General features: G+C 44.2%; 1 protein-coding gene across 3 annotated transcripts; it reads left to right on the forward strand.

Moving 5' to 3' along the window:
- The first annotated feature begins 98 nt into the window (after positions 1-98).
- Positions 99-26,698, forward strand: SIAH1 (siah E3 ubiquitin protein ligase 1). Of its 3 annotated transcripts, none has more exons than XM_058674114.1 (2): positions 99-282; positions 24,706-26,698. In XM_058674114.1, the coding sequence occupies exon 2, from the start codon at positions 24,708-24,710 to the stop codon at positions 25,554-25,556; it is 849 nt and encodes a 282-aa protein (XP_058530097.1). In that variant the 5' UTR covers positions 99-282; positions 24,706-24,707; the 3' UTR covers positions 25,557-26,698. The 3 variants fall into 3 exon arrangements, with proteins under 3 accessions (XP_058530097.1, XP_058530098.1, XP_004583886.1); XM_058674115.1 differs by lacking the exon at positions 99-282 and adding an exon at positions 16,264-16,423; XM_004583829.4 differs by lacking the exon at positions 99-282 and adding an exon at positions 21,948-22,597.
- The last annotated feature ends 1,100 nt before the right edge of the window (positions 26,699-27,798 follow it).

The following is a 27,798-nucleotide window of genomic DNA, read 5'->3' on the forward strand; positions in this document are numbered from 1 at the left end:
CCGCGCCTCCTCATGGCGGCCGCCGCAGTGTGTGGTATTTAGCGGGGGCGCGCGGCGCGCTCGAGGACGCGCGAAGCGGCGGCGGCGGCGGCGGCCAAGGGGGGAGCCGGGGCGGCCGTTGCGGGGCGCGCTCTCGAGCGGTGGTGGCGGCGGCGGCGGCCTAGGCTGTCCGGTGTGTCTCAGCGCGGGGAAGGGACGGCGGCTCTGCCCGCGGTGGCGGGCGTTGGCGACGGGGCGCGTTTGAGCCGGGACTGGGGTCCGAGGCGCGCTCTCCGCCCACAGGTAAGTGGGGCCCGGCTCGGAGGAGGGAGGAGCCGCGGCGGCGAGGGGGGCTCACCGGGAGGAGGGTTCCCGCACCCGATAATGGCGGCGGGCGGCGGGCGGCCGGGGCGCGGGCGGTCCCCGGGGCCGCGGCGTCTTTGTCTCGGCCCGAGCCCGAGGAGGAGGCCGGGCCGAGCGCCGCCCCCCGCCCCTCCCCTGCCGGCCCGGCCGGCCGGCCCCGAATGCCCGGTCCCCGTGGAGGTGGGAGTCGGGCCGGCGCCACCGGGCCTGGGCTCGGGGAAGGGCCTCGGCGGCGGCGGCGGCGGCGGCGGCGACCCGGCCCCCGCACGCCGGGGAGGCGGGCCCGGGCAGGGGAGGCGCCCGGCGCGCCCCGCGCCCTCGTGCCGCCCTTTGTTGTGGAGGGTCCCGGGGTGTGCGGCCAACATGGCGGAGGTCAGCTGAGTGCGGGCAGCGGCCGGCCCTGCCCTCCGGGCCGTCCCCGCGGCGCGTCCTTGGCCTGCGCCCGGGGGCCGCCCGACCCCGGCGGGAGAGCCCGTCGCCGGCGGTGACCGGCCGCGCGGCCGGAGGCTTCATTGTGCAGTGGCCAGAAAGCAGCCTCCTCCCTTGTTTAGAGAGACGGGAGAGTTCCCGAACGGCCGGCCGGGGCAGTTCTAGATTTTTCTGACAGTCCTGATTATTTTTTTTTTTTTTCCCTCCTGGGCTTCCTATGCCGCGTAGTTGGAGGTTCTTTCTCGACTCTACCGGCTTTCTAACTTAGGAGTGTGCGTGGCCTCGGCCACAGGGATGCCTAGGCTTGGTTTTTTTGTTGTTGTTGTGCCCGCCCGTTCCTGGAAGAATGGGGATGACATTCAGACAAGTGCAGCTGGCGTGTTAGGAAAATCAGATAGTGTGGCTGACTTGTCAGAGAAGCCGTGCCCCGGGATGTGGGACAGGGACCTGCCTGCCCGTGGCTGGACGTTGGCCGCCGTGTGATAAGCGAGTGTCAGGGGAACATTGTCAGGTCCTGAGTTAGTGGAGGGTTTGTGCTCAGGCTCTGCCTGCTGGGCTTCCTGGTTTGCGACCTTGGATACCTGCCCTGGGCTGCCTTTTCCTCGGGGACAGTGTTGGTGGAGAGTCGGTGGCGCTGCCAAGTGTGGCTGAGCAACCCCACCACGTTCCCTTGGCGGGATGGGTGTGTTGAAAACCAGGCTGTAACTCATCGGCGCTGGGGTTTTTTTTTCTTCTGTATTTTGTTGTAAAAGGAACGGCAAGAGATTTAGCAGAGGAATTGACAGGCTTTTTTGAGGCGATGGCATTTTGGGCGTTTCTAGGGATGTTTTGAAATCGGAGCTTGAGGGACTTTGAATTGGCTGGATCCTGGGTGGTCTCAGATTTGATCAGGTTGATTCAAATGTGATTTCCATTTGGCGATTTTAGATCAAAGGGTTGAGTGACTTTCAGGGGTTTGAGCTAGGGCGCTTGGCAAATGGGACGCTGAGTTTCTTGAGCTGCGTGTTAGGTATCTACCGTGTCACCGTCTCTCACTGAAGAGCTGGGTGCCATGTAGTGGGAGATACAGCGGCCTGGTGATTTTATCAGGGAGGTATGATTCCAGGGCCCATGGAGAGGATTGGTTGGCTCATAAGAAAACTTGGTGATAGGTAGATTCTGAGACTTAATGCGGATTACACAAATGGTTGTGGAATTCTTCATGAAATAAAAAAGAACCTTTAAATTGAGATATGTTAATTTCCTTTATATCCATTTGTCCCCCCTAAGTTTGCTTTGTCATTATTTTCTTCATGTATTAGGTTGGTTTAAATGATCCTTTTGGCACATTTCTAGCATATTTCAGAAACATTATAATTAAATATCTGAGGTATTTTTCTTAAGACTTATTTATTTGAAAGGCAGGGTTTTAGCGAGCGAGCTTCAGTAGCTAGTTGGCTCCTCAGATGGCCGCAGTGGCTGGAGTTGCAGCTGGGCCTGGTAGAAATCAGGCGCCGGGCCCTTCAGCAGGGTCTCGCCTCAGGGTGACAGGCCGGCTAAATACTTTCCCAAGTGCATTAGCAAGGAGTGGGATCTGAAGTGGAGCAGCTGAGGCACCAGCCTGACGCTTAGAGGCATGACAGCATCCGGGAGTGGTTACTCTGCTATGCAAGTAAGAACAGAAACAGATATAGTTCAATTCATATTGTTTATATCTCAGTATCTCTTAATATCTTGAAATTCTTGCAGAATTGTTATAGAACAATAAATATCTAATTTTAAAACAATTAATTGGAGTTACAGTAGTATGAAACAGTGAATTATTTTTATTTTATTTTAGTGAACTGGATGTTTTGAACAGATCCTAATAATGGTTTCAAAAGTAACTGTCATGTGTTGGGTGACTGCTTAAAATTTGCTTTGAATCTGTTGACTTATGTAGCTTTTAAAATATTGGTTTTTTTTTTTAGCTATAAGAGATCTGTTGCAGTTATTTTATGACTATGGAATTTTCATATGTACCTTGTAAAATGCTTAAATTTTGCTGCAGACATTGAATAAAAGCTGTGTGAAGACCCCAACTGCCTATGCTCTCAATAAAAATACAAGTGAGGATGAAATTTTCTCTTCACAAGAATACCTGGTGCAATAGCCTAGTGGCTAAAGTCTTCACCTTGCATGCACCAGGATCCCATGTGGATGTCAGTTCATATCCCAGCTGCTTCACTTCCCATGCAGCTCCCTGCTTGTGACCTGGGAAAGCAATAGAGGATGGCCCAAAGCTTTGGGACCCTGCACTTGCGTGTGAGAGACCCGGAAAAAGCTTCGGGTTCCTGGCTTCCGATTGGCTCAGCTCCAACTGTTGCTGCCGTTTGTGAAGTGAACCAAGGGATGGAAAATCTGTCTTTCCTTCTCTTTGTAAATCTGACTTTCCAATTCAAAAAAAAAAATCTTTAAAAAAGATTTTAAGCCTTTTTGTTCAAAGTTTTTTTTTTTAAAGATTTATTTTATTTTTATTGGAAAGGCAGATATACAGAGAGAAGAGACAGAGAGGAAGATCTTCTGTCCAATGATTCACTCCCCAAGCGACTGCAATGGCCGGTGCTGCACCGATCCGAAGCCAGGAGCCAGAAACTTCCTCTTGGTCTCCCAGGGCTTTGGGCCGCCCTTCACTGCTTTCTCAGGCCACAAGCAGGGAGCTGGATGGGAAGTTTGGCCTCCAGGATTAGAACCGTGCCCAAATGGGATCTCAGCGTGTGCAAGGCATGGATTTTAGCCGCTGCGCCGGGCCTCAAAGTTTATTTAAAAGAGGGCTTCAAAATGTATTGAATTCGAAGACAGCTTTCCCACCCATTGATTCACTTCCCAAGTACTCCCAGTGGTCAGGGGTGGACTAGGCCAAAACCAGCTGCCAGTCTGTGTCTCCACGGTGGTTGTGGGATCCAAAGCCATTAGCCATGCCCTCCCAGGGTGTGAATTAGCAGTAAGGTGGATTTTGGAGCAGAACTGAAACTCAAAACCAGTCACTGCAGTGTGGGGTGGCCATGTCTGAAATGGTATACCAGGTGCCTTCTGCAAACCATTCGTCTTTACTTTCACTATGCTTTTTGCCTTTCCAGTATGTCTCATGGTCGAAACTATACTATGTGCCTTCTCACATTGGCTGCTTTCACTTTATTTTTAAATTTTTAATAAAAATTATATTTTTTAGGATTACATGGTTGGTCAGGGTGGGAAGGATCGAGGTTTAGGGAAAATTGGGTGAATTCATTGCTTCCAAATTTGCTATTTTTTCTTGTTTCTAGGGGAAGGGGAGAAACAAAGGGGGAAACCACTCATGACTTTCCACACTTCCCAGTACCCAGGGATGAGGAACCTCTTCCTCATATCAACCCAGGGTCTCAATGTGTACATGCTCCGAGGGTTCTGTCCACGTGGTTTGGACGGTTCTGAAATGCTGCTGTGTCACCGACCGAGGCTGATGTCACCCTCCCGGTGTCCACTGGCTCCATTCACTGAGGTTTCTTTGCTGTCATCGATTGTTTCAGGGTAGTTTTCCAGTTCTGCTCTTCTGCTACAGCACCAAATGAGCTGCCATAGTCTGCTTTTCCAACAGGACCTGTGTCCACTGCTCTGCCTTTTTCATTAAGTAGGAAATGTTCTTGCCGGCGTGTCCAAAGAGCCAGGCCAGGCATCTCAAGGCCTGCCTGATTCCCCACCCCCTGGGATTCATGAACCCGACACCCACCTAATAGGCGGGCCCCAGGACCCCGGCCATGAGACCCAAGGTCCACCAGGTCCCCCACCCCTGGGGCTCATAAACCCAGCACCCACCTCACAGGCAGGCCCCAGGACCCAGGCCGGGCGACCCAAGCCCTGTGCTTTAACTTTATACTCTGTGTTTTGATTTCCCGTTGTGCCTTTTCATGGCTTCATAGCTCATTTCTTTTTAACACAGAATAATATTCCTTTTGTCTAGGAGAACCATAGATTGACCTGCCTACTCAAAGACATGTTGGTTGCACTCAGGTTTTGGCAATTGTGACAAAAGCTTTTACACATCCATGTGCAGGGTTTTGTGTGGTCGGCGGGTTTTTGACTCCTTTGAGTAAATACCAAGGAATGTGATAGCTAAATCATATGCTAAGGGTAAGTTTAGTTTTGTAACAAACTGCCAAACTGTCTTCCAAAATGGCTGTACCATTTTGCATTCCTGCCAGGAATGAATGAGAGTCTGTTTGCTACACACCCTTTTACCAGCATTTGGTGTTAGTGTTCTAGGATTTGGCTACTCTCATAGATGCATATTGGTATCTTAGTGTTTTTAGTTTACATTTCCCTATTGAGCATTTTTTCATGCTATTTGGCATCTCTGTATTTTTGAAGTGTCTAAGATCTCTGGCCTGATTTTGAAGAGAATTGTTTTCTAATGTTCTTTTTCATATAGTCCTTTGTTAGGTATGGTTTTTGTAAGTGTCCCAAGCTGGCATTGCTTCGCGCGCTCCCATGTTTAATCCTTCTCTTCTGATTGGTCTGCTCCTGCCTCTCAGTCATGTGTACTGAGTTCAAGTGACCTTTCCAGTAGGTGAGCCTGACAGAAACCCTCAGGGTAAAGTCCCAAGTTCTCGGTCTGGTGAAATATGTGCTTATTTTTATGTCCCCTCCTGATCTGGTCCCTTGTGTTACTTTGGAACCACATCTGACTGTGTCCGTGCGAGGTCCTCTCTTCCTATTAAGCTTCTCCCTTCCTGCTCAGCTTTATCCTCTCAGACTGAGCAGCTCACCTTGCACCTCCCTCCCCCTCACGCACATTGAATTGAATGCCATCAGTGTTCTCACAGTACTGTTTGGCTCCACTGTAACATTTTCCTGAAGTATAATTTTTCTTTGATTTTCTGTCTCTCCAGATAGGCTGTGATTTCTGTAAGGACTTGGTCACCTTTGTTTTCTAGAGTTTTGGGACTATTCTTGGCACATAGTTGGTGCTCAGTAAATACTTATGAATGACTTAGTAATTAATAGCTTCACACTGTCCTTAACATACTTTTCCAGCCTTATCTGCAGCATTTCCTCTTTCCCCTACCTGTTCAAACTGGATTTTGTTCCTTGCACACTGTACCTTTTGCCTTTCTTCATTGTATTTAGTCTCAAACATTTATCTGTGCTACTTTGCAGATTACCCGGACACTTTGAACAGCTAAGTATATTGATGTTCTGCCTCCAGCCTACAATGTCCACTTGCTACAGTGGCAGTGAGTGGTTAGAAGGACCAGCTCTTTTTTTTTTTTTTTTAAGATTTATTTATTTTTCTTGGAAAAACAGATTTACAGAAAGGAGGAGAGACAGGAATATCTTCCACCTGCTGGTTTACTCCCCAAGTGGCTGCAGTGGCCAGAGCTGAGCCGATCCAAAGCCAGGAGCCCGGAGCTTTATCCCGGTCCTTCACAGGGTGTAGGGTCTCAAGGCTTTGGGCCGTCCTTGATTGCTTTCCCATGCCACAGGCAGGGAGCTGGGTGGAAGTAGACCAGCCTGGGCACTAACCAGTGCCCATATGGGATCCTGGTGGTTGCAAGGTGAGGATTTAGCCACCAAGTCATTACGCTGGGCCCAGGGGGACAAGGTGTTAAGAATTGGCGGTGGGTCTGTCCCTTGGTCTTATCACTTGCTAGCTGTTTGTGACTTGAAAATTCCTAAAAAGCACATTGCCAAGTATATAGAAAGTACTTAGTTTTAAAAATTGTTAAATGAGTTCTCTAAATATTACCAATTATACTTATAGTGAGGAAAGAAACAGGATTATAAACTGTGATATTTACTATAAAAAGGAGTCAAAAGGTGCTGAAGTAGAAAGTGGGTGTGGGAAAGAGACTAGCTGTCTGAAGTGGTGACATTTAAAGCAAGATAAAAGGATAAAGATGCCAGCCCTTTAAAGGAGGAGGGGAAGCATCCCAGTTTGAAGGAACCGCCTGGTGGAGAAGGCTGTTGAGTTAGGAGTGAAGCTGTACTGTTGCAGGTCTGGAGGGGAGGGAGAGCCGTGGGCAGGGGAGCCTGTAGGCTCAAAGCAGGGAAGGTGAGTTCTTAGCACTGGCCGACTCAAGGTTCTAATTAAGGGGATGATATAATCCACCTATTCAGGATTGCTGTTGAGAGACTTGATTGGTTAGCAGCTATTTCTTCAATCTGGCAGTAGTTGATTGTGACCTGGATTCATGTTGGTGGCAGTGAAGATGAAGAAAATTGAATGGATTTGAAATATGTTTTGCCTACAGAATTAATAGGACCTGCTGATAGATTAGATATGAGCAGTGAGAAAAGGAAATTAGGTTTCTGGCTTGAGCAACTGTGGCTCATTGTGCTACTTAGCAAGGTGGAAAGGAGTAATGAGACAAAAGAGTAGCAGTGTAATTTAAAGTTGTGATATGTCGCATTTGAGGTGTAGATGATTTTGTGAGGGAAAAGGAAAGTTGGGGGTGTGGTGGTGCAGAGTGTAGCAGGGAAATAATGAGTGCATGTTTGCATGTTAGAGGGAATTTGAGCAAGGTGTTGATGCAAGGGTTATTAATGGAAGGCATGTGAAGTCTCAGGACAGTGCCCACGTGTGGGGCTGCTGCTCCTGTTCTCAAGTTAGCTCCTACACTTACTGGTGGCTAGATAAGGTAGTGGCATCAGTGGCCTCTATTGGGTTTTCTGAAGAAGCAGAAGATGGAGCCATTTGTTGGATTAGAGTTAGTGAGTTTCAGAGTAGAGGTGTGAAAAGCTGGGAGGCTGAGCAACAGGAAGCGTGAGGAGGGAGAGCAGAAGTGCTGAGAGTCCCCAGCTAATGAGGACCCCTGGTTGCCCAGAGAATATATAAAGCAGTGATGATGGATTTCCCCTTCATAAGTGTAGACTTGTTAACAGCAGAACACTTAGACAAAAGGGCTTAGTCTTTTTATGCAGCTTTATAACTTCACAAATAGATCCCAGTGTTGTAATCAGCTCTTGGATCAAGAAATAGAATCTAACTGCAAAGAAGCTTCCTTTTGTCGCCTTCTAATAATGCCCTCACCCTCCCCAGGAAACCGCCCCTTAGCTTCAATACCGTAGGTGTTTTGTCTGTTTTTGCGTTGTATGTAACTGGGACACATGTTCGTGAGATTCCTAGCTCTTGAGTTTGTCTCAGTACATGTATATTGATTTTTTTTTTGTTGTTAAATATTCAAGAACTTGAATGAGATAGGATATGGCCCAAATGATACTAACACCTTTTATTAGGTTTGAGTTTGCCCAGTAATGTAAATTTTATTTGTAAAATAAAATTTATGTTTTGCTTGTTCATTTTTGTTTGCCTTATGTGAACGGGGGACTTGAGCAGGTGGAAGGAATTAGAAAAACTTTGGGGAATTAATCTATATCAAGCCATTGAGAAACGATTCTTTAAAAATGTTAAGACTTGGAGCCAGTGCCATGGCAGAGCAAGTTAAGCTGTGGTGCCTGTGGTAGGTGTGTCCCATTTTTTTTTAAGGTTCATATGTTTTTTTGGGGGGAAAAGTGAGATATATACAAAGAAGAGGAGAGACAGAGAAGATACAACATCCTCTGATTCACTTCCCAAGTGGCCGCAACGGCTGGAGCTGGACCTGTCAGAAGCCAGGTGCAGGATCCCAAGTCTCTGGACCGCCCTCGGCTGCCTTCCCAGGCCACAAGCAGGGAGGTGGTTGGAAAGCTGGGCCTCTGGGTCACGAACCAGCAGCCATATGGGATCCCTCCACGTGCAAGGCAAAGACTTAAGCCACTAGGCTACTGCACTGGGCCCTTATCCCACTAATGGCCTGGGAAAGCAGGAGAATACGGAACAACTGCTGTGCTCCTGCTTCCCTGTGGGATGTTCCTGGCTTTGGACTGGCTCAGCTCCAGCTGTTATGGCCATTTGGGGGAGGGAGCCAGCAGATGAAAGATCACTTTGTCTTTTCTCTGTAACTCTGCCTTTTGAATAAAAATAATTAAAAAAATAATTTGAAGAATTTAAGGACTGGCTTGAATGTTACAGGAGGTATTAGTATTACAGTGTATTTCTGCTTGTTTTTATATTTATTTGAAAGGTGGAAAGATAGGAATAGATGTTCCAAGCATTGATTTGCCTTTCAAATGCCCACATTGGCCAGTACTTGGCTGACTGAAACCAGGACCGAGGAGCTTCATCTGGGCCTCCCACATAGCTTGTTAGGGACCTGACCGGCTGAGCTGCACTTGTCTTCCAGGGTGCTCATTAGCAGGAAGCTGAATGGAAAAAATGGAATGCTTCCTTGACAGATACCACATCCTCAGTTATTTAGTGCTGTGCTGTGGATAAGCTCAGCTAGTGATACATTGAAATGGTGAATACAGTAGCTTTTCTTTGCAAAAATTGTCTCAGTAATTAAATGAAGTCTAGTTCTTCTTAAAAAGCCTTGCTGGGGTCCTGGCTTGGTAGCCTAGTGGCTAAAGTCCTTGGCCTTGCACTCACTGAGATTCCATATGCTCAGTGGTTTGTATTCTGGCTGCTGCACTTCCCTTCCAGCTCCCTGCTTGTGGCCTGGGAAATTAGTTGAGGACGGGCCAAAGCCTTGGAACCCTGTACCTGTGTAGGAGACCCAGAAGAAGCCCTTGACTTCAGATCAGCTCAACTCTGGACATTGTGGCCACTTGGGGAGTGAACCAGCAATTGGAAGATGTTTCTGTCTATCCTTTTCTGTAAATCTGACATTCCAATAAAAATAAATAAATCTTTTAAAAAAAAAAAACCTTTCTGAGGGCTGGCACAATGGTGTAACTGGCTAATCCTCTACCTTCAAGTGCTGATCCCACATGGGCTCTCTACTGCTTCACCTCCCATCCAGCTCCCTGCTTAGAGCCTGAGGAAGCATTGGAGGATGGCTCAGAGCCTTGAGAACCTGCACTCAAATGAGACCCACAAGTATCATTTGGCTCCTGGCTGCTGGTAGGCTCAGCTCTTGCTGGTGCAGCCCTTTGGGGGATGAACCGGTAGGTGGGAGATCTGTCCTCTTGTAAAACCTGCCTTTCCAGAAGGGTTGACTGAGTCTTAAGGACTAAAAGCCTTTCCTTCCTACCTTTATTCACCTTTTGCTGCTTTGAATTTGATCACAGCTCAGTTTTGGTAGGTGAGGTAGCTTTACTTTGAAGATTTTTCAGGACCCTGGTATATATTTGTTAGAGACAGCTTTGGACATTCTGTCAGCGTGGATATAATTTCTGTAGGACATGTTTGGTTGGGGGGGGCAATCAGATTAACTTTTTTGTGTGGCTATTAAAAGGTTTACTAAATGTAAGGTTTTTATAAAATGTCTGAAATACATAACTTGTGAACAGGTTTGCATTCTTAAAATATACTTGCATTAAAAAGAATTTAAGAAAAAAGTGAAAGCAGTTGATAAAATCTTCATGTTTATTTTGTAGTAAGTCATCAGCAGTTGCTTGGTATAAAAGCATTGAAATATGAAGACATGCACTGAGAAGTTTTTTAGTGATTTCAAGTTAGCCATAAATACTAGAATCAGTTTCTTTTTTCTTCCTTTCCCTCCTTTCCTCTCTTCCTCCCTCCCTCCCTTCCTTCTTTCCGTCCTTGCTTCCTTCAAGATTTATTCTTAGTTGAACAAGTCCAAGATCTTCCAAATGGCAGAAATAGCCAGGAGGGAGTGGGGCTGAAGCCAGCAGACAAGAACTCCGTCTGGGGTGTCAGGTAGCCCAGGTGCTCTGGCTACTTTCCCAGGCACCCACAATACTACTCCCTAAAGTTCATTTCTTTGATCTGAATTAAATCCTTGTAATATTTTCCCATTAAATGATTACTACTAGTCAGTAATGATGTGTCCTTGAACCTTGTAATTGCAAATGTTGAAAAGCTTCTGCTTAATTAAATCTTTGTGTCCTGGATTTGTTGGTACTTTGTGCCTGTAGCTTAGTAGTGCGCTCTCCCTTCTGTGGCTTCTGGATCTAAACTTGATCTCTGCCCCTCTCTAATACTGCTTGAAACTGGAAGCCATATGCTGCACTTTGGATTCTATTATTTTCTGTATGCATGAGCCAAATATAAGTATGTTTGTGTATGTTTGTGCATGTTTCTTCCTACCTGTTTTCGCTTTGAACAAAAATGGGATTGTAATGTATTTGTTCTGTGGCATGTTTTTTCCTCCACTCAGATAAAGATTTATTTTTATTTGAAAGGCAGATTTACAAAGAGAAGGAGAGGCAGGGCTGAGCAAGTCAGCAGCCAGGATTCACTTCCAGGCCTCCCATTGGGTCCAAGTGCCCGGGGACTTGAGCCATCCTGTGCCACTTTGCCAGGTCTTACACAGGGGGCTGGGTTCCTCCATTTGTTTAAACAGTGGATTCTTATTTGTATATAAATGGGTCAGTGTATAGGTCTGTTGTACTTAAAAGAAGAAGAAGGAAAAAAGGCAGTGGTTTGCGTTGTGGCAAATCGTGTTACACTGCTGTTTGCGGAGCCAACATCTCGTATGGATGCCCATTCGAGTCCTGGGTGCTCTGCTTCGATCCCATTGCCTGCTAATGAACCCACTAAAGCAGTAGATGGATGCTTAGGTGTTTGTTTCCCTGCATCCACATGGAAGACCTGAATGGAGTGTCAGCTCCTGGCAGCATAACATTCTGTTTATCATTCCATAATCTAACCACTCTTAAGATAAGGCTGTCAGTTTATTTGCTCCTACAGACAGGTTGCTGTAGGTTTTCAAATACTTGTATGTACCTTTGCCAGCGTATGTGAAGCAGACGATTCTTGGAGAAAAACTACTGGGTCAAAGAGTGTATTGTATAATCGCTTTTGAATTTTGATTCACACTGCCAGATCATATCCCAGAAGTGTAGAGTCTGTTTTCCCCCAATCTTTGCCAATCACTTTGAATCAAGTTTTTGAAAACAAATTTTGGTATGTCATTTCCTTACTAAGGAAAGCAATCTGTGACAGTTCTCATTCCAAATTTTGGAACTAAATTTTTTATATGCATATGTAGTCAGAACCGAGTAGTTTTTACAAGGCTTTGTTTTTAATATTGATGTACAAACCCCTTGTGCCTATTTCTTAGCAGATATCCAAATCCAGAAGCAACTATTTTCTCTCTTCTGGTTGGTTGCTTTTGCATTCATCTTTGTCTGCAATAAAATGCTGCTTCCGTTGCTACTTTTAGGTTCCAGTTTTAGGCTTTTTTTTAGATTCCTGTTAGGAATTGATCTCTTCCTGCTCCCTTCACATGTGTGTATTCCTCCTGTCCTATGCTTTTTCTTCTGTTTTAGCAACATCACAATTTTGTATTGATATGGTGACTGTCCAAGTTACTCCTTTTTTGGGCCATTTATGTAGTAAACAGATTACTTCTCTGTATTTTTTTTTTCTTATTACAACTGATGTACTATACTCTTCAGATTTGTTTGAAAGGCATAATGGCGGTGTTGGGCAGGGGTGTCAGTGGGCCATGGGCAGAGATAAAGAGATCTTCCATCCACTGGTTCGTTCCCCAAATGGGGTTGGACTGGGCCAGGCTGAGGCCAGGACCTGACACTCCATTTAGGTCTTCCATGTGGCAGCAGGGATCCACATAGCTGGGCATCCTGCTGCTGCTTTACCAGGAGTGTTATCAGGGAATGGAATAGGGAGTAGAATACTTGGGAGTCCAAGCTGCTTTCCCAAAAAAGCTAGCTAGCTTAAATTGCATGACTACACTGACCTTGACTCTGTACCACCACCACGCCCCCTAGGCTAATCCACATTTCTTGTCACTTGTGTGTAAGTTCAAGTTGCTTGTTAACTGCCTTTTTCCTCTAGTGTAAAGTTGTCACCAGTTTTTCTTGTCCCTTACTCCTGGGTTTAGTCTGTTTAATGTAATACCTCATCTTCCCTTTCTTGCTTCTTCCACTTGTGCTTGAAAAGCTTATCCACCAGACTCTCCCTGAGAACTATCCAGAGAAGAAAACATTTTCAAACCTCACAGTGTTAATTCTGCTTTCAACATGTTTTTTTCAAGGATAATTTGGGTGTAGAATTTGAGGATAATTTTTTTGAGGATTTTAAAAAGCATTGCTCTATTGCTTTGTAACGTTGAATGTTACTATTCAAGAATAAAAGCCCTTTTATTCAGCAAATTATTGAGTCTGTACAGTGTGTCAGACACTATTTGGAGATGTATCTTTGAAGCTGGCAAAAATCTTCCAGGTGTGGACAGCAGTAGCTAAACATGAGTGGGTTGTGTCCAGTTAGGAAGCATTACCTTCTGTGGGAGGAAAAGAGGTGGTTGGGAGAGCAGAGCCGCGTGGGTGGCGCCCAGGCCCGGGTGTGGGAAGACAGGAGCGGAGCGGGAGAGCAGAGCCGCATAGGTGGCGCCCAGGCCCAGGTGTGGGAAGACAGGAGCGGGAGGAGCGGGGAGTGACAGACAGCAAAAACAGCAAAAGATCTGTTGCTTTGTCCTGTGTCCAGACTTCCAAGTTTTTTAAAAACAGAGTTGTTAGTTGTTGAGATTGTACTGATGTGTTGAAGTATTGGGTGCTGGCTGCCACATTCAAGTGTTGAAATAATTAAGGAATTATTAAGTTGTGGAATTAGCTATTAACTCTGCAGATTCTTTTTGAGTTAAGCGTACTTAAATTGTTGGCTATCATATGTTCGTTATGTGATGCATTTTTCCACCAGTGTATAAGTGCTTCATTAAGAATCATAATGTCATTTGAGCTTTGTCTCACAGATTTATGTGTGTGGTTCATCTCAGCGTTTCTGTTTAGCCTGCCATATAGAGTACTGTAATTCTCAGACTGAAGCCAGTGTGATCATAAAAATGAATGGGGGTGTGGCCAGCACGATGGCTCAGTTGGCTGATCCTCTACTTCCAAGCACCAGAAGCCCAAATGGGCGCAAGTTCGTTCCCAGGTTGCTCTGTTTCCTATCCAGCTCCCTATTTGTGGCCTGGAAAAGCAATGGAAGATGGTCCAAAGCCTTGGGACCTTGTCACCCTCGTGGGAGAGTGGGAAGAATTTCCCGGGTCCTGGCTTTGGATCAGCTGAGCCCTGGCCATTATGGTATTTTGGGGATGAACCAGTGGACGGAAGATTTTGTCTTTCTGTCCTTTGTGCATGTGCCTTTCCAATGAAAATAAATATGCATTTTTAAATGAATTGGGCATTCAGTTACACGATTGACAGGTGGATTCAGATGGTTCGGAATGTGCGAATCTTTTTTAGGTTAATAAAGACAGGGTAAAGCATTCTTACAGAGAAATGTGAAGTAAATCTTATGTAGACATGGTTTGCAACTTTCAACTGAATATAATTTTAGTAAGCTTCCATGATTTTTTCATACATTATTTATTTCTCTTAAGTACCATTACTTTGCTACTATTTTATTTTTTAACTAATTAGGAGACTTCAGTGGTAAAATATTAGCCCCTCTAGGATGAGTTTTTACCCATCCCTTTAATTTCGTCTGTCTCAAGCAGCATGGTCTTTTATGTTTAGTCTACGGTATCACTGTTTGTGGGTCACTAGCTGTTTCGATCTGTACTTTTGTTATGAGTGCATTACATACAGCTGCTTAAATGTACTTGTCAGAATATCAAGTTGAAAAGCTAGCTCTGTGTCACAGTATAAAAAGATACACAATATTTTGTGAGATTTTCCTGACAGCTCAGTGCCAAGATGCAGTAAGCAAGCATGTTATTAGAATATTTTATTTTCAAATTTTGAGAGAATATTAAATAATCGGGGTAGTAAACAGTTGTATTCGAACTTGGCTACACATAACTGAATAGATAGTTAGCATTTGGATTTTTCTTTCCTTATTAGATTTATTTGTTTATTTGAAAGGCAGAATTAGGAAGGGAAAGACAAATGCATCCATTGATTCACTTGCCAGATGTCCAGATGGCTGGAGCTGGGCCTCACAAGCCAGGAGTCAGGAGTGTCTGTCAGGAGTCACACCTGGTACCTGTGGCCCAAGGGCTTAGGCCATCAAGTGCTGCTTTCCCAGCTGCATTAGCAGGAAGCTGATTGGCATAGCTGGGACATGAACCTGTTCCCATATGGGATGCTTGCACAACAGCTTTACCTCCTATACCACAACTCTGTCCCCAATATTTGGATGCTTTTACTTGAATGTTGGAGCTTATTATATTGCTGCATTAGTGTTTGTGTTATGATCATATTGACATAATTTCAGTAATTTAATTTAATTTCAGATATGTTGCAGAAAGTTTTAGATTACCATAAAATTTAGTTGTGTGTTAGTAAATGTAAGAAAAGCCCAATTGGCTACTCGGTCTGTGGGGAGCTGATTAGCCAAATGAACCATCACACTGGACCCTTCCTATGAATAGGAGCTTTTAAAAGCACACACAGACTGCATAAAAGCTCTTGGTGTCCTTAAGTTAAAAATTTTTTTTAAAGATTCATTTATTTTTACGAAGAGAGGAAGAGAGACGGAGAGGAAGATCTTCTATCTGCTGATGCACTCCCCAAGTGGCTGCAACGGCCAGTGCTGAGATAATCTAAAGCCAAGAGCCCTGAGCCTCTTCCAGGTCTCCCACAGGGGTGCAGGGTCCCAAAGCTTTGGGCTATCCTCAACTGCTTTCCCAGGCCACAAGCAGGGAGCTGGATGGGAAGCTGGGCTGCTGGGATTAGAACCAGCACCTATATGGGATCCTGGCATGTTCAAGGCAAAGACTTTAGCCACTAGACTACTGTGTCAGGCCCTAAGTTGTTTAAATGTATTTTTATTTTATCTGAAAGGTAGAGGGAGGAGAGAGTTCAAGTTCAGTCATCATCTATTAGCTTGCTTCTCAAGTGCCCTCAACAACTATGGCTGGGGCAGGCGAAAGCTTGGAGCCCAGAGGTTTCTGTGTCTCCTAAGTCGGTAATAGCATCCTAACTGCTAGAGCTGCTTCCCGTAGCTTCCAGGGTACACATTAGCAGGAAGCTAGAATTGGAAGCAGAGCTGAGACCCAAACCCAAGAACTTGGATATGGAATGCCATAGGAGCTGCACCTCGTGCCTGCTGTTAGGGTTCTCAGTTTTAACAAGTAAAGCCGAATTTTTTCTTTCATATTAATTTCTGTGTTTGTAGCATGAAAGTAGTCAGTATATCAATGAATGGGCAGAACTATACTCTGTACTGTTTACAAAAATAGGCAGCTGGACTGTGGGCTGTAGTTTTGGCAGCCACTATTACAAAAGTCTCCAGACACTAAAAAGTTTGTCTCTGCCTTTTAAATGAATAAACTTAAATTAGGTGTTACTAACATGTAGCATCTTCTTCAGCTTCTTAAAATCTGGCTTCCGTTTGACAGTGTCTCCAGGTTTACTTTCCAGAGGTCACTGGTCACCTCCTGATTCCAGCTGGCTTCCTTACTGAAGCTGGGAGTGTGCCAACATTTCGATTACTTCTTTAACGATACAGTTTTTTGTTATTTATTTAGTTCTATATATGGTAGGGAAAAACTGACTCCAGTTACTGTCAGCACATCACATCATGATGACCGACATCAGCTCTGTGGGGGATTTCTTCTGCTCTCAGCAGTGAGTAGACACAGGTATCCTGTGGTTCGGTTCTGTCTCCATGGAGTTAGATCCCACAGCTTAGAACACTCAGTTCCACCAAGACTTCCCTCCCCTACTCCCTCCTACTGATTACAAGGTTTGTAAACTGCTTCTGTAAAATATATGTAGAAATCACCCTTATTACAAAGAGGTATTTTGTGGAGAAAAGCCCCAAATGTTTTGAACAGTTTTATAACTCGGAATTCTAATTCTGATGGGCTAAAAATTGAAGCTGTTAGTACTCCTTAAGTTTGATTGTTGCTAGATGGCTCAAAAACCTGAGATGGAGTGAAGACACGAGTGAAAGGTCAAACTCCTTAATGACAAGGTTTGTTATGGCAAGTAGCACCCATGCTGAGGTCATCCAGGAGTCCCCAGCACTTAGTCATGTGTCAGTGTAAGGAAAAGCACTCTCACTTGACACAGGTGGAGGAGCTGTGCAGCAGGGGACAGGGTAAAGGCTAAACATAGATTTACTATAAATCCTAATATTATCTTGCAGGGTTTATAATGTTTGCATTCTCATTTGTAATTATAAGTTTATGGAGTCATAGGCTTAATCCTTTTGTGCCAATCTCACCATTTCTTCTTTTTTCAGGTTATTTATTTGAAAGGCAGAGTTACACAGTGTGAGGGAGAGACAGAGGGGATCTTCTATCTCCTGGTTAGTGCTTAAAAGTAGACTGTAACAGACCTGGGTAGCCCTGGCGTAAGCCAGGAACCTTGAAACTCCCAACTGGATCTTCCACATGGTATTATGGATCCAGGTATTTGGACCATCTTCCTGCTGTTCCCTAGGCACATTTAGCAGGAAGTTGGATTGGAAGTGGAGCAGCTCGGGCTCTCAGCTGGCAGTCATATTGGGATGCCAGTGTTCCTGGCACAATATGGGCCCCACCAAGATCGTCATTGCTGAATGGCTTACCTTGATTCACTACTTGATCTGATTTCTTTCTCAGGGTTCCCAATTGTTCTTTGATGGTTGGACATGTCTGCATATTGCCTTGCTCCTGTACTTCTTTAGGGATATTGCAAATTCTCTGGAGAATGTAATGAAAACCAGTCGTAGTTTATGTTAGTGCTGCATGTGGGAGTTGAATGTCTTCCCCTGAAATTCCTGTCTTCCCTTGACTTCTGGTTTCCTTTCCTGATTTCCGTCTGGCATGTTTTTCTTCATGGGCCTCCGTGTGAACCTGCAGCATTGACCATACCTGAGAACTTGCTAAAAAAAGAAAATATGTAGACTTTCGTTTTTTACTAAGTCAGAATCCGCAGTAAAAGATGTTTAGGTAATTAATAAGCATATAAAGTTTGAGATCCATTGCAGTGTAGGGCTAACTCTTCCTTTAATAACCCCTGAAGTCATTAACTGTTGGGGTTTCTCTTACCTTCTCTTAGGCAGGCTTCTCTCTGTTTCCAGAGACAATCCGATTCTCAAACCCTAACTACATATCAATGCCTGATTTTTTTTTTTATTTGTTTATTTGAACAGCAGGTTAATAGGGGCTGGCATGGTAGCTCAACAGGCTAATCCTCTTCAAGAGCCCATATCCCCACAGTTTCATGTTCTGGAAAAGCAGTGGAAAATGACCCCAAAGCCTTGAGACCTGAAAGAGGCTCCTGACTTCGGATGAACTAGTTCCAGCCATTGCAGCCATTTGGGGAATGAACCAGTGGATGGAAGATCTTTCTGTAAACCTGCCTTTCCAATAAAAATAGACAAAATCTTAGAAAGAAAGGTAGAATGATAGAGCCAGAAAGAGCAAGCAAACAAGCTTCTGTCTACTGGTTAACTGATCAGTTAACCACCACAGCTTGGGATCTGTCTCCTGGCTCACTGATCAGTTAACCACCACAGCCTAGGCTGGGAACTCAGAGATCAGCACTCATCTACTTCTGTTGTGGCCATTTGGGGAGTGAGCTGGTGGATGGAGATCTTTGTCACTTTCTTTCAAAATAAGTGAATTTTTAAGAAAAAAAATTTTGCCTTATTTCATAATATGATTTCACTTTGTGCTTTTGAGTTTTTAAGCTATTGGCATTGGTTGTTTTTTACTTTTTTTTTTTTCTTAAGCAGACAGCTCCCATACATAACACACATAAGCTCACTCACTAATTTCTCAGTTGGTAGGACTGGGCCATACTGAAGTTGGGAGCCAGGAATAAAAGCCCAGTTCTACCCGAGTATGTAGCGAGGACCCACCTGTTTGTGCCCTCGCTGCTGCTTTGCAGGGTCTGCATCAGAAGGAAACTGGAGTCAAGACTCAAACCCCGGGCACTTGGATAGAGGTGCAGCAGGGGACTGTGACCCAGCTCCCTGGGTGGGAAGCAACAGAATGTCAAAATACGTGCAATGTCTAACTGAAACAAATGGTAGATATACCCATCATAATGTCAAATGTAGAAAGCACCTTTTTGCAGAAAGATATTCTGGGAAAAAGAAAAGCTCTAACTTTTTAAATTTCAAAGAAGGTTATTTGAAAGGCAGAGTTACAGAGAGCATGGGAGAGACAGATCCTTCCATCTCTGAGTTCTTCCCCAAATGGCTGCAACGGCTGAGGCTAGGCCAGGCTGAGGCCAGGAGTCAGGAACTTCCTCCAGGTCTCCCATGTGGGAGACGGACCCGAACATCTTCTGTTGCTTTTCCCTGGCCATTAACAAGGAGCTGGATTGGAAGTAGTGTAGCTGGGACATGATCTGGTGCCCTTATGTAATGTTGGCAGCAGCTTAACTTGCTGTTCTACAATGCTAGCTCCAGGCTAATCTTTAAAAAAGCAGTTTTTTGTCCTTTTGAAGGAAATCCAGCTGAAAACTGCTAGTATTCTACCACAAATAACTAATTCAAAGGTTTGCTCAGTGTGTAGCTTTTTAATATTATTATTACAAATACTCTATTTGTAACTAGGTTTACAGTAATTGTTACAAAATTTACATACTCAATTTTAAACTTTTATAAGTGTTCGTGAAGGGGAGCAAAAGTTGCTCATGGAATCAAGAAGTTTAGGGAAAGGCATTGGGTCTAGCAGTTGAAGCTCCACTTGGGAAGGCTGTTCTCTGGGGAAAGCCTGTGTCCAAATTCTTGCTTTGCTGGTTTTACTCGTGTGCAGCGTAAGAGATAGCAAGTGGTGAGGTCACACGTGATGGAGCCCTGTACCCAAGAGACAGTCCTTGAATTCAGGCTCCTGACTTCGGCTGGCTCAGTTTGGGCTGTTCATGTGTAAGAGTTGGAAAACTTTCTGCTTTCCTTGACTCCCTCTGTCTTTCTTCTTTCGTATTCCCTTTGTTCCCTCTTAAAATGTGAGATAAATAATTCAGTTTCATTTATGTTCTTCCACTTGCAGTATGTTAATGTTGCAATTCAACAGTTAAATAGCCATGAAATGAAAAAGTTCTGATTTAAGACATGGTGTTGTGGTTAGGCCAGGCTGAAGCCAGGAACCCAGAATTTTATCCTGCTCTCCCAGGTGGTTGGGAGGTGAGGCTGCCACCTGTGATGCCAGCATCTTGTATGGGCACCCGTTTGTGTCCCAGATGCTCCACCTTGATGGCTTCATGTTTATGCATCTTGGAAAGCAGCAGCAGGTGACCCAAGTGTTTGGGCCCACACACCCACATGGGAGACCTGGATAGAGTTCCTGGTTCATGACTTCAGCCTGGCCCAGCCTAGCTGTTGGATAGAAGATTTTTCTCTCTAAAAGATAAATTGTTTTAAAAAGAAATGTTTTGATTTGGTGAACATCTATTTAAATTTTTAAAATTGATTTATTTGAAAAGAAGTTCGGGAAATACATACAGACGCAGATATTCCGTCTGCTGGTTCAAAACCCAAATGACCATGACAGCTGGGGCTAGGCTGGGCTGAAGCCAGGAGCTGGAACTCCATCCGATTTCTCAGGTGGATGGCAAGGGCCCAAACACCTGGTTGGAAGTGAAGAGGCCAGGGCTGGAGTCTGCGCTCATGTGCAGTGCTGGAGTCAGAGACGGTGGCTTGCCTCACCGTACCTCAGCACTGGCCTGCCATCCAATACTGTAGCAGTCTACGCTTGAGATGATGTGGGTGATGGTGCACTCTTGCTGAGTTGTAGGTTTTTGGTAAGTAGATTTTTGGAAGCTGTGAACTTAGGGAAATGTAGTTTTCATGATGTATTTAGCTATGTGTGAAATAATGTAAACATTGTTTTACCTAGTTGAGAAATAAAGTTTGTTGTGTTAAAAATTAGTTGAATGAAAAAAAATTGAGTTGAATGGTGATTGGTTGTTGGCAGACAATTGATGGCCTTTATAAGCCTAAGGCATCTGTGTTTGGAATCTGCAAGTTCTTAGTCTCTCCAATTGAGGATCTCAGGCAGTTAGCTCAGGTCTGGGGCATACACTTAAATATTTAAAGTAATGTACCACTTTAACTCATTTTATGCTAGGACTGTTTTACTAAGCAAGTGATGGGTCCTGGGTTCGAGTGCCACTGCACACGACTCCAGGACTGCACGTTACTGTTCTGACTCAGTTGGGGAGGAGTTTGTTCCATAGGTGACTGGCATTCAGACGGCACTGCAGGGCTCTGTACAGTCCTTTGCAGGTTTGGTGAGCAGTGAACAGTATTTTTTTTTTTTTTTTTGCTTGTGGATAGTCTGTCTTCCCCTTTACTTGTTTATGTGTTCAGTTTCTGTGTTCTATTTGAACAGGCTTCTGTGCCTGAAATATTTGAAGTCTCCTGCTGTAAAAGCTGAAGAACTACCTAGAATTACTTTCTAGTAAGAAAGTAAAAAAATACAGGTGCTAATAATTTACATTGTGGGCCCAGACAGTACTTGCTTTCTGTTATACTTGAATTTCTGTTCCTGCTGTTTTTGTGTAGCCTAATTAAAATGAGGTTGAGGTGACTGAACATGGGACATTAATAGGGTGAGGAAGTGATTAGAGTTAAACTTTGCTGTGGAAAGGAGGGCAGTGTGCAACTTACTGAATTAAGCTTGCTTCTCCGCATCGGCTGTTTCCAAGCTTAAAGGTGGCCCTTGGCATGATGTAATGACAGGTTAAACCTCTGAAAGTGGTAGCTGATGCAATGCAAATCTGAGGCCCACAGGACTTTATTGGGGCAAGGGTAATGCTTGTTTAAAAACAAAACAAGCCACTCTAAGTTTAATGAGTCTGTTTAAGACGGCTTTCCCAGAGTGGGATGAGAATACAATCCCAGTTTGGAGTTTGAAGAGGAGTTTAATATGGCATAAGCATGTTTACCATTCTGATTGCAGTCTCCCAGAAAGGGGAGTTTTAAAGTATGCTGCTGACAGGGCTAGAAATGGAGACATAAGTTTTAACTGGAATTTGGTAGTTCATGCCTGGCAAATACTGTAGATGATTGAGTGCTTTTACTCTATAAAAATGTGAGTTCCCTTGGAAGTGTGATGCATGCCAGGAGCTCTTGTCTGGTGGTAGTTTCCTTTCTACCTGTGTAGCTGTTAGATTGAAACCATAAGAAACTGTGGTTTCCACTGTTTTGACACACAGAAATATGGTTCAACCAAAAATTAAACTGGCGGCAAGGCTGAGAGTATGATGGCTTGGAACTGGGGGCCCTCCCACAGCCCGGTAGAAGCTCCCTGGGCTTCTTGCCAGTGTGGGATGGCCCTGGGCTGGGCCTGGCCGGGCTTGGGACGGAGCCCCGCCCTGAGCGCCCCGCCCCACTCCAGTGGCTAGGCAGCCGCCGCCCTGGGTGCGGTGAGCCCTTGGCCAGCCTTGGCACTCTGGCTGGGAGCTGGCTTCTCCAGCTGGAGCCAGATCCGGCCCCTGGCAGCCCCCTGCCCCCAGCATTGGACTCCAGATGACTATCCTGATGCAGCCCCGGTCTTCATGGCAGGAGCCTAGCCAGTGAATCTGGAGATGGCAAACTTGGGAGACAGCCGAAGGCTTAGGGCTCCGCGGGGGACGGCTCGGCCATGGCTCCCATTTTTGGAGACCAGGCGAACTTGAGCTCTCAAGGGAAGTGTGGTCACCTCCTGGGGCAAAAAGGCTTCATTTCTCCGCCTCCAGTGTGGTGCTTCTGAGAAGTGAGCAGCTGGGATGTATGGAGCCCGACCTCGGATGTGGATTGGAGGGAGTCTCCTGTGTGTTGGATCATAAGGGCTTCTGTTAAATTGTCTTGGCTTCTTGGGGACAATCAATGCACTGCCTTGACTTCTCATGACGGGAAAGCCCACTCTACCTTTCCTGTACTCCTGGAGGGGAGTCTTGCTCACATGTTTACCAGCTGGTAGGACAAGGAAGAGAAAAGGTATTGGCATGAAGAGTGGGTTGCTGAAACAAATTTTAAAGTGGTGATTCTGAAAGCTGACTGGCTTAGGCTGTGGCATCATGTAACCCTTTCAGAGGTTTGATTTGGGCTGCTGTACCTTTTTCTTTTGAAATCAGACTTGTGCAGAGCAGTCCTTGGTTCCTGCTGCAGGGCTGCTGTGTGGTGGGGATTCCTGTTCTGGTTGGAGCTCTGTCTGGGTTCCGCCCTTGGTTGGAGCTTTGGAGCTTTTAGCAGTTGCTGCCTCGTGATGCCTCTATCCACAGGAAATGTCTGGCTGCCTTCCATTTGTTTTACACACTTTAAGTAGGAATTAAAATGTGATTTCTACATTCTACAAAATAAAGATATGTTGTAATGTGAGCTTGAGCTCTTGATAGTAAGGATACGTTTCTAGGTTAAGAAGTAGAATAAACAGAAGTGTTTTCTTAGTAGCTACATTATGTTAAATACAAACTGGATCCACTGCCCTTTTGTGGTTAGCTGTTTTGGTTTAGTAATTTGAAAGGCATTGATAGCTTAAGACTTTGGTGTTCAAGGAACTATTTTACAATCATGTTCACTTGAATGAGCAGCATAAAATAGACGTTATAGAGGACAGTGTACAGAGACGAGGTGCTTTGGCAGTGCTAAAGCCCATTGTTTTACAAGTGATGTAAAGTGGATGGTTGCTCCTTTGCACAAAGAATCTAATCAGGGAAAATGCATTCTAAAGAGAGCACTTTTGTGGGACAGATCAACTGGTTACGCAGGGCCACAGAGGGAATTGATTCATGTTCTGCCTCTATCGGATGAGCCATGTTACACTGCAATTCAGAGCTACTTTTGTCTCCTTTTTAGTGACAAGGGAACTAATCCTGTTTTTTTCTCTTCCTGCAGCTAGTTCTCACATTTAAGTGTGTCAGGTTGGTAGCCACTTCAGTAATCTGGGACCTAAATTGCATTTTACTTGGTCACATTGGTGACTGACTTTTTTTTCGTTCTTTGCCACAGAATCCTGGTTATAATTGAGGGAAAAACATTAAACCTAGGCTTAAACTTTAGAAACATGGCTTATTATATTTATTGGGAACATGATCTTAGAATATCAACAGATGGATATTTTTGTTATTCCTAAGACACATATCCTTTGCTGTCATATCCCAGCAAAGAAACAGTGTTTTGTTTACATTTGATTTAGTGTGACTAGTTAGTGATTTGTTGATCATTTTTTTTCAGATGGCATTTACCTGTTAAATAGTGTTATCCTGCTGGTGAATGTTAGCTCCACACTGCTGAGCTTTGGGGTGCAGGGAAATCATTATGGGCTGACCCCTCCCCCACTCACTCCCGTGGGGTGGGTTTGACAGTGGTGTTCTTACTCCTCCTTTCTACCTTCTTTTCTGACTCTGGCCCTTGTAGGTTATAACTGATGGATGTATAGAATGACATACTATGTCTACACTTTAGACTAATAGCTTTTGAGGATGGCCTTCCATTTTTCCCCTCACTGTTCAGGTGGGCACTGCTAAATAAGAAGCAAGGTTAATATCTAGCTGATGATAATGGTTTTGGAAAAGATTCAGTAGATAATGAGATGGTAGCAGGTCCTTTCCCGTGTGGCTCCCTACTCCCTTCTCCAAAATATACCATTCACTGTTGATGTCAAAGCAGATGAAACTTTACATTTGAACCATATAAGGGTACTCCAGAAATGTTTGTGGAAAATGAACATAAAAGGTAAGTGTATGGGTATATTTTTAAAAATTTGTTTAGTTTTTTTCTTTAACACATTTCCACAAGCATTTTGAAGATTCATACATGGATTTCAACATTGTTTGCACAGAAATAAACTTACCTTTCAATTCCATTTTTGTGGACTTGTAGGCCTTGACTGTAACTCTCTGTAGCTAGTAACAAAACATACATTTACTTTTATTTATATTTTTTGTGTATATTTTTGTGTTTTAATCCTATTTCCCTTTATTCTTTTGTTCACAGTAAATTTTGCATGTAAAGTATTTCTGGTTTCTAGAAGTGATTGATGTAGTAAGTTTGACTTGTAGTTTTTCTCCTGCCTGCACTTACTGTATTTTTCTTTTTTATTGCAGAAATGAGCCGCCAGACTGCTACAGCACTACCTACAGGTACCTCGAAGTGTCCGCCGTCACAGAGGGTGCCTGCGCTGACTGGCACGACTGCGTCCAACAATGACTTGGCGAGTCTCTTTGAGTGTCCGGTCTGCTTTGACTATGTGTTGCCACCCATTCTTCAGTGTCAGAGTGGCCATCTTGTTTGTAGCAACTGTCGCCCAAAGCTCACGTGTTGTCCCACTTGCCGGGGCCCGCTGGGATCTATTCGCAACTTGGCTATGGAGAAAGTGGCCAACTCAGTACTTTTCCCTTGTAAATATGCCTCTTCTGGATGTGAAATAACTCTGCCACACACAGAAAAAGCAGACCATGAAGAGCTCTGTGAGTTTAGGCCTTACTCCTGTCCGTGCCCTGGTGCTTCCTGTAAATGGCAGGGCTCTTTGGATGCCGTCATGCCCCATCTGATGCATCAGCACAAGTCCATTACAACCCTACAGGGAGAGGATATAGTTTTCCTTGCGACAGACATTAATCTTCCTGGTGCTGTTGACTGGGTGATGATGCAGTCCTGTTTTGGCTTTCACTTCATGTTAGTCTTGGAGAAACAGGAAAAATACGATGGTCACCAGCAGTTCTTCGCAATTGTACAGCTGATAGGAACACGCAAGCAAGCTGAAAATTTTGCATATCGACTTGAGCTAAATGGTCATAGGCGGCGATTGACTTGGGAAGCGACTCCTCGGTCTATTCACGAGGGAATTGCGACAGCCATTATGAATAGTGACTGCCTAGTGTTTGACACCAGCATCGCACAGCTTTTTGCAGAAAATGGTAATTTAGGCATCAATGTAACTATTTCCATGTGTTGAAATGGCAATCAGGCATTTTTATGGCCAGTGTTTAAAACTTGCATTCAGTTTCACAGAGAGCAAGGCAGCCATATCTGCCTACCAAATGAAACTCTTTGGATAGGTGGAAGCTAGACACAGGAAGGTAAATAAAAAGGAAGGCTGTTAAATACAGGAAACAGTTGCATGTAGTAACACTAATATATTTAAAAATAAGTCAACAGTAAACCACTGAAAAAAATATATATATACACCCAACATGGGCATCTTTTGTATTAAGAAAAGCATTGTAAAATAATTCTGAATTTTGTGTTTGTTGTAGATTGATTGTAATGTTGAAAAACGTTGGGCTTTTTGTTTTGTTTTGTTTGTGTGTGTGTGTGTGTGTGTCTGTCTGTCTGCCTGTCTCTCCCTAACTGACAAGCCATCTGAGTGGTCTCAGACCACCGCTTTTCCCCTTTTGTCAGTCAATACATAGTGCTGCTGTGTTTCTGTGTGTGTGTGTGTATTTGCTAATTTTTATTAATTTTAGTTTTTCATTAAATAAACTTTGTTTTCTGTAATTCAGGTTTTTCTTCACCTTTTTTTTTTTGGTACCTTTTTAAAGTTAGTGTCTTTGATAAACATAATCGTTCATGGTGAAGTTTGTGTTAAATACGTATTTTCTTTCCCCCCATTAATCATCAGTTCATCGGAAACAGTTTTGCTTTGTGAAGAGAGGAATTCCAAAATAGGTGACGTCAGAACAATTATCAAAAGCAACTAAAGCAACTGTGAGATGGTCTTTCTCCGTTCACTCTTTTTCTTTGCTTTGAATCATACCTTCAGACCTTGACAAGTTAGGAAATAAATTCTGGTTCATATAAATCAGGCTGGTTTTTTGTTTTGTTTTGTTTTGTTTTCCAAATGTTGTAGACAAATCACATGTTCAAATTTGTTCTTGTATTTATTGGTTTTGCAAAAGAAAGGCATCGTCATACACAGTATTTGTAATTAAAAGCAAATCATTTGTTTAAAAAGACAGTTTGCAAAAAAATATGTTTTTGGTCTTTTATAATTCTCATTAAAAGAATATCTGGCAAATCAAAACATCTTAATGTGTCTGCTTCAGCTCTAGATTGGGTAACCCCAGTTACTCCTGGTCAGCTGTGTGGTGACGTCATGTTTTATGACCTGGATGCATGGCCTCTGGACACAAGGTCTGGCATTTTCCTCCCCCTACCTGCATTTTGTGGAACAATTACTGCTTAAAATACCATCTTTTCCCCTATTTAGGAAAAAGAAGTAAATTTTTGATTTCATAACCCTAATTGTGAAGAGTCTTGGCTTTTCCTTGTAGTCAGACTTCCAAGTACCCCATGCCAGTCTTGACTTGGCCCCATTTAGCAGCTCTGTGACTTTGGGCCCCAGATTTCTAGTGTGTAAAACGGGCTTCAGTTGTGGCAGCTGCCTCAGGAGGGTTATGTCCCTGCTTGGTTAGCTACAGTAGTGCTTTGCACGTAAGCATCCAACAGATGTTAGCCACTGTTAGTCTTGAACTAATATCATACAGTTAACTCTTGCTAATTATCTTGAGGTGCACAGGGCAAGGTTCTGAAATTGCTATCTGAATGGCCAAAGATAATTTTATCTTGATTTTAATAGATATGCAAAGCTAGAAAGTTGTTGAAATCACTTTAGATTTTCTTGCTTATTCTGTCACCAATTCTGGATAACCAAGTAACCACACTCTTAAGGTTCTTCCCTGCAAAAACATTACTTGAAAATGTTGATTAATAATGTAGGCCTTTTTTTTTAAAGAACATGTTTAGAAGCAGCTACTTTTATTCTTCATTTGATGTGTTAAGTTTATTCATGGAAATCAGTAATTTTGAGACTTTTTTTTTAAGATTTATTTATTTTTATTGGCAATGTGGATATACAGAGAGGAAGATCTTCCATCCGTTGGTTCATTCCCCAAGCAGCCGCAGTGGCTAGAGCTGAGCCAATCTGAAGCCAGGAGCCAGGAACTTCTTCTGGGTCTCCCACGCAGGTGCAGGGTCCCAAGTCTTTAGGCTTTCGTCGACTGCATTCCCAGGCCACAAGCAGGGAGATGGATGGGAAGCGGGGTCGCCAGGATTAGAACCAGTGACCCTTTGGGATCCCCGTGCGTTCAAGGTGAGGATTTTAACTGCTATGCTATTGCGCCAGGCCCAAGGCTTAACATTTTTTTTCCAAGGCTTAACATTTTTAAAATACGGTGGAATGTGCCCCTCATGTTGAC

Source organism: Ochotona princeps, chromosome 16 (genome assembly GCF_030435755.1).
Source record: "Ochotona princeps isolate mOchPri1 chromosome 16, mOchPri1.hap1, whole genome shotgun sequence".
In the NCBI taxonomy this organism is placed as follows: domain Eukaryota; kingdom Metazoa; phylum Chordata; class Mammalia; order Lagomorpha; family Ochotonidae; genus Ochotona; species Ochotona princeps.